Source organism: Oenanthe melanoleuca, chromosome 1 (genome assembly GCF_029582105.1).
Source record: "Oenanthe melanoleuca isolate GR-GAL-2019-014 chromosome 1, OMel1.0, whole genome shotgun sequence".
Lineage (NCBI taxonomy): Eukaryota > Metazoa > Chordata > Aves > Passeriformes > Muscicapidae > Oenanthe > Oenanthe melanoleuca.
Window position 1 is genome coordinate 12,016,091 of NC_079333.1, and position 7,181 is coordinate 12,023,271.

General features: G+C 36.3%; 1 protein-coding gene across 6 annotated transcripts in view; it reads right to left on the minus strand.

The window, feature by feature from the left end:
• Positions 1-1,969, minus strand: part of TMPRSS15 (transmembrane serine protease 15) — a 49,929-nt gene extending 47,960 nt beyond the window's left edge. For 4 of the 6 annotated variants that reach the window (XM_056487711.1, XM_056487693.1, XM_056487701.1 and 1 more), the window contains exons 1-2: positions 1,769-1,951; positions 40-170 (exon numbers count right to left, since the gene is read on the minus strand). In XM_056487711.1, the coding sequence (XP_056343686.1) occupies positions 40-170; positions 1,769-1,910 (273 nt within the window). In that variant the 5' untranslated portion in view covers positions 1,911-1,951. Of the gene's footprint in view, positions 1-39; positions 171-1,768 lie in introns of all 6 variants that reach the window. The other 2 variants (XM_056487678.1, XM_056487671.1) reach the window with 1 other exon arrangement.
• Between the last annotated feature and the right edge of the window lie 5,212 nt (positions 1,970-7,181).

Genomic DNA, 7,181 nt, shown 5'->3' on the forward strand with positions numbered 1-7,181 from the left:
AAATATTCTTGAATTAACCACAAGCTCATAGGTTCTTACCAATTTTTCAACATCAAAGGCAAGGACTTTGAAATCAGCTGATGAACTGTTTTGTAAGGTTGGAATGAAAGATGTGCCAGAGACTATTTTAAATGTTCCCATATAGTCACGAGTATTCACATCTGCTTCAGCTGGATAATTAAAAATAAAGATGTTTCAATTATATAGAAATAAATGAAAAATATTACATTAGATTTTATTTCACACAGATCCTCAATACAATAACTTCTAAGGTTTTTTTTTTCATGACTTTGCAATCAGAGATGTTCTGCCTAGTCCTGAGTTTAAAGAAAATACAGACTTTTTTTGAAGTTTACAACAGTTACAACTGTAATCATATTTTTATGAATACTATTTGCTCTTAGTTCTCAGTACTTTAAATTTTATTTAGATGCTGTTTTCCAGCAACACTGCAAGTGCATAAAGGATACAATTATATGCCAAATTATGTCTAACATGAGACAGAGATACACGGGAAGGCAAATACTGTTGTATGGATATGTTGAAAGCTTGTATTTAAAACAATTGAAAATCTGTTTAAAAAACATTTCTAAATAGCAAAAACCTTTTTAAATTATATCAACTATAATTTAAAATAATTTACAATTGTATTTGTACATGGATAAATTTTTGCCTTTTTATCTTCTGAGAACAAAGTAATTTAGTTAAAGCCTGTCTGTAGATTCAATAATACACCTTTTTATTTTACTGGAGCATGATAGCATTCTGGTAATAAGGTGAGAAAGTCAGTAAGTGGTGCAGTTTTTAAAATCTGGAAACAAAAAGATGGCAACTGAAGGAACAAACAATATTCTGACAAAACAGTTTTGGCTGGTTGGTTGTTTTTTTACATAAATCTTAGTCTTCATGAAAATTTAGTCATCAAAATGAAATAGTATGGATTTTTGGTTAATGAAAGCAGGAAATTCATCGACATAAAAGCAGAATATTTCTTCAGCCACAAAAATCACTTTGAGGCTCTCTCTGGTAGCTCCAGATCCCTCACATGTGTTGGAGCCACAAACTGAATGCAGTCCTCCAGGTGTGGCCTTCCCAGTTCACTTATATCCACAAGATTCCTTAACCAAAATTTTAATTCCATTTGAAATTCATGAACTATTGATATTTTAATTTAGTCTGCTTTGAGTATCAGTAGCTTCTTCCATCACATTCCAAGCCCTGGATAAAGACTAAGAGTGACTTTACCTGAGCTTTACATGGGGCTGGCAGCTGACTGTCTGATGCAGGAGCTCTCTCACACCAATAAATGACTTAAAAATATGATTTAAATAAAAAATAATAGATTCCAAGGGATGGCCTTCACAGACTCTAGGGGCTTATTGGTATTTCAGTGGGTTATTTGTCTTCTGACTCAAAACTCATACATGGAGAAAAGGCAAAATTTCACAGTTTTCCATATTGCCTTCCCTAGTTGATGAGTATATTGGAGTAACCAAAGCTTTATAGCTTGGATTGCATCTTAGGGATCTTTCTCAAAGCCTAAACCATGAAAATTATTTTATATGGCTTCAGAGCATAATTCCAATCCTTGTTTTTTTCCCTTATTTTGTTCATATCAGTTTTCAGGAGAGGAAAACACATACAATAAAACCTAAAACACCACTTCTCCTGCCCCCAGCATTAAAAGCATAAAATTACAATTGCAAGAACACTGTATTAAAAGTCTAAGTAATTCCTAAAGGTCTGTAGCTGAAGGTTGGCTACTTACCTCGTTCCAACTCCTGGACTGATAACCAAGAAAGCACAAGCAGTCCAACACAAACACACACAAAAATTGCAAGCAGAGTAGCAAAGAAAACCTCATAGCTGCTAAGAGGAACATATTTATCAGATGATTTTTTTAGCTTCATTTCTGTCTCAAAGACTTCTGTGAATTAAGGACTGACAAAAGACACAGCCTGAGAAGGAGGTTAATGACCCACATGAGCAGATATTTATAGGAGATGCTTGTAAATTAATTACACCATAAAACTTCACTGTCACAGGTTTTTACAGCATTCCTGAACAGTCATAATCATGCACATGATAGGCAAATAAGAAGAAAAGACATCCACTCAGAGGGGAAGCACTGAAGATTGTCTTGGATAAAAGAAAACCCACAGAAATGTAAGGTTAGTCACTAGATTCCCCCTATTTATTGTAATTTGATATTTTTAAGTGACAATGTAAAATATTGTTGCCAAATTTATTATTTATATAATTTATATAATTTTATTTTTCTAATTCCTCACAAGGGCAATTAAGAGGATGGTGAAAGCTGTATCTTTCCTCATTCTGCTTAAAAAGTTCCTTTATAAGTAATTTTATTTATTAGGGAAGTACTGGGAAACAAATTGTTTAGCAGTGTGCCGTAGCTCAGCAACAGTAATTCAGCAGCACAAATTTAATTTTGTGTAAGCCATGGTTCTTTGACCACAGAACTGGAGAACTAATCAGAGAAGACATTATGAAATGCATGCTTCTTTTGTATTTTCTTGCCAGGCATAAATGTGCCATGGGATGCAAGTCCTTTTTAAAGTTAAAGCACTGTGAAAGTCCAGAGCTGCAGCCTTAGTAGAGCAAGAATATATTAAACAGGCATTATAGGAAACAGTACAACCATTTGGTAATAAATTTAATTTGTCAAAACTTTTGAGCTTCATAAAAGTAAAGTCATACTAGTTCTATGTTTTGTGCCCTGGGAGTTACTATTTTTGTGGTATGTCACTCTTGTGGAGAATCTGGGCACACCAGCCAAATTCCTTCCTGTCAAAGGAAAGGGAAAGTTCTGAGTCAATCCTTGGAAGAGAAAAGCTCTACCTATCCATTGATTGACAGAAATTGAGGTAATATAAATTGGGAAAAAATGAGAAAGTCTTGAAATGAGACTCTTGGATGAAATAGCAGTTCTCTGTCCAGTCTTTGAGAACTGTGGTATTTGAAAGGATTGCCACATACCTGATTGGATATAAAACACTAAATCACAATCAAAATCTTGTCCTGACAGTAAGATCCTCCATTTAGTGTAATATCATACCATAATGAAAGCAATATGCTAGCATTTCATTCTTATAAGAAGAAATAACTATTTACTTAAACAAAAGTTTATAAAACAAAATTCACTGCAGCTTAATCATACTGTACTGCCCTTACAGAGCAAGAGCAAACTGAGAATGTATCTTGCAGATGGATGAGATCTCTGGGTCATCATGCTAGATAGAGCAGGAATTGCTTCTTTATATATTGTGTATCACAGACACACACATATATGAATACAAATGTGTGTAGATATAGATGTATATTTATGACCAGATATCATTTGTAGTGCTGAGCACTGCTGAACTGTGGCACAGTAGTGTCTTTGTAACTTTTTGTGCTTTCTCAGAAATAATTTTAGTATCCCTCATTTCAAGGGGTTTAGGTTTCTACATCTTTCTGGACACTGATTCTATCACACAAATTGACAATGCCTCTAAAAAATTCACTTTGCTCAGCTGCACAGATTAGGTTATCCCACACCTGGCAGAGCTGTGCCATTACAGGGAGTAGGGGAAGAATGTGAAGAGGAAGGAGTGACAGAGAGCTGTTATGGACTGACCACAAGCCCTCAGTCCCCATCTCCCTGCACCACTTGGGAATAGTTAAAAATTACTTTTGCCCTGCTCTGTTGAGGGAACTGAGGAATCTTCTGGGTGGGCATCTGGCAGCCAGGCAAGGTTAAGTCACTGCAATTAACCATGCTGCCTGAAACAATACTAGTTTACTCCTCTCCTATTCCTAATCAAATATTTATTATCACAAATCCGAGGAGTTTTGTGCAGATGGACTTTGGGTTCCTCTGTCGTATTTTGCATAATTTCACTATTTGTATCATTGACACTATATTTCACTAATAAAAGACAAACACTCCTACCCAGAGATGCTACTGCATTTTAAATTCTGAATTTATGTTCTAACAGTGAAAAGATTAGCCCGGAGGAGTCAGAACTGTGGCCACTTACAGTTCACACACACTGATTGCAGTCTGGCCAAAGATATAAGTTAACATGGGTAGTCACAAGTTGGAGTTGGGACTCCTACAAATGAACTCATTTGTTAAACAATTTTATCTGGCCATAGTAGCAATAATTAATTGGCAAGCCCTGGGCATTGAGCTGACAGTAACTAAAAGTGAGTTTCTGCATTAATCTGTTTACAAAATATTATACTCTGTACTAGTATGAGCTGGTTATAAAACAACATAAGAACCCATGTTTCCACATTTTTCATTTGTAAACTTTCAATTTGAGGGGAGCAGCATTTATCAGTGTGCAAATACTTGCTTGCCATCAGTCAGGAATTACAGAAGCAGAGTGGTTTATGCTGGAAGGGACCTATGGAAGCATCTGGTCCCATCTCCTGCTCGAGACAGGGTAAATTGAAATGAGATCAGGCTGCTCAGGGCCATGCCAAGGCAAGATCTGAATAGTGCCAAGGTGGAAGACTCCACAAACACCATGCATGGGGATTTTCTTCCCCCCTCTGTGTCTTATTGGACTATCAGCTGCTGCAATTTGTGTTTGCTGCCTCTTGGACTTTCCCTTTGCAATTCTGAGAAGAGTCAATTTGCCTTCTCTGCTGTCATTTCTTAGATATCTGAAGGCAGCAATTAGACAATCCCTATCAGCTTGTCAGCCTGTCAGTACTGGGACACTGAGTTACTTCACCCCAGGTGCTGGACTTGGGACTTGCTGACCCTGGTTGAACATTATGAAGTTTATTCCAGGCTGTTTCTACGCCTCTTAATGACAAGCACATCCTGTGACTGCAAACTGCCCTCTAGACATCAACTTCACTTGTTTCTACTTTTATTCCTCATTTAATTACTTTTCTTTCTCATTCTTCTTCTGTTGTCTTTGTTGATTTTTTTATTCTTTTTGTTAGCATAATTCTAAAATTTCACTTTAATTTTCTCTTTGTATTGATAGAACTCTTGAAAGTTGGTTTGCTACATGAATAAAGTGATGAAATTGTATGATCCATTCAGGAAAAGAGTGAGCATTAGCCACTTTTACTAACAGATTACTACATCTACTGTTGTGGATATTCACAGGTCATGGGCACCCTGCAGCAAAGAAATTAATCACCTAAGTAAATAATGCAAAATTAAAAATAACAATGGAGATTACTCAGTTGAAAGTAATAAAATCAGTTGCATGTTATTTTCTAAACTCTAGTTTTATGATGCTACTTAGGAACTATATGATAAAATAATACAATATGATTTAAAAATACTTTAAATTATATAAAGGCAAATACTCTATTAATGTGATAAAACCCAGAGAAAGATGACAACTTATTTAATATTGATAGTCAAAGGTTTTATAATTATTACTATAGCCATAAAAGCAAAACATCAGGTTAGCCAATTTTAAAGACATTTTTAAGGCCATTGACAGGGCAGAAATCTAACAGATTCAAAATTTAGGTCATTTGTACTGCACCCATATCTGCAGCTCCACAGGTTTTGTAGCCTTATTGGGCAGCTTTTATTTCTTTGCTTGTTCAGTCTCCAGCACAGAGTGAAAAGACTGCTGACAAGAGGAGAGGGAATGTTGTGCTCAGATAATTCATCTAATACCCAGACTATCACAAACATGCTTAAACCCTGACATTGCATTAATAACTAGCTCTCTGTGGGAAAATGTTTTGTCACCCCCACAGACTTGCCCTGCCCTATCAAAATGAAATGAAAATCAGCTTTCTTATGGCAAGTCTTTTCAGATGTCTAGAGTGCTTTTGCCTTTTCCCTATGCAGACTTCTAGAGAGGGAGATAGAAAACCAAGGCAAAAAATCTGCTGTGAAAGGGCAGAAATGGATTATGAGCTATTGTCACTTCTGCATCAAAAGAAGTTTAAAATGGAGATCACATAGAAGGACAACTTCTCAGTACTCAGAATCATAGACTGGTCTGGGGTGAAAGGGAACTTAAAGATCATCTCATTGCAACCTTCCTGCCATGGACAGGGACACCTTCCACTAGACCAGGTTGCTCAGAGCCCCAGCCTGTGCCAGTGTCTCACACCCCCAAAGTAAAGAATTTCTTCTTAATATCTAATCCAAACCTACTCTCTTCCAGTTTGAAGCCATTTCTCCTCATCCTGTCACTCCAGGTACTTGTAAATAGTCTCTCTTCACCTTTTCTTGTCTCCTTTCAGGTACTGTTTCTCTGAAATTTAAGTACTTTAAAATTCCCAGGTCCTCTTGCTAAATATCTGTCTCTTTTAGGCCAACTCATATTTAAACTGATCTCTTTTCTTTTTCTGAAAAACCCTAACCATAGATATCTCCATAACAGAAGTAAGAAATGCCTAAGGAGCAATAATTACCTCTATTGCTGACTTATACAATAAATAATACAAAAGTAGCTTGTCCATGACCCTTTGGAATTATTTTGGAAATCTGTATGTGAAATCCAATCTAGTTTTATGAAACATTTGTTCTCCTGTGTATCTGTGTTATGGATGTAACTTTGTTAACTGAGATTCTGAAGGGCAGACCATAAGAAACAAACCCTCAAATTTCTCCATCATTATACTTTGGTTGCCACCTCATGTGGTTACTTCTTTGTTGTCCATGTCAGGCAGAGCAAAGGAAAATCAGATAGGTGGGTCAGAAACAGATTACTCAAAATAAAGGGAGAGGATAGAAGGAAGAAAATCTGAAATCCTGGCAATTCACTCCCAAACAGCACACAAAATGAGGTGAGAGCTGAGGCCAGAGAAACTGTCAAAGAGAACTGATAAGCATTTACCTAGTGCTCAGTGTGTCAAGTGTGAGCATAAGCTTACTCTCTAAATACACATATTCCAAAGCATATTGGCAGCATTTTTTTGATGTTAAAAATAATCTATACATCCTTCCAAAAACATTCAGCCTCAGCCCTGCTCCTTTCCTTTTGAAATCTGTAGTGCAGCTTTCAATAAAAGCTGAGCCTGACTTGAAAAAGCAGATTTATATCAGAGCAGAATCCTTTGAAAAATCCCACTTTACACCTAACATAACAGCAAGACAACAATTATGTGTGGGTTTAGAAGAAAGGTATGACAAAGAAACTATTGTACTTGATCTTAAAAGATTCCCCAAACCAGGTAATACAAGT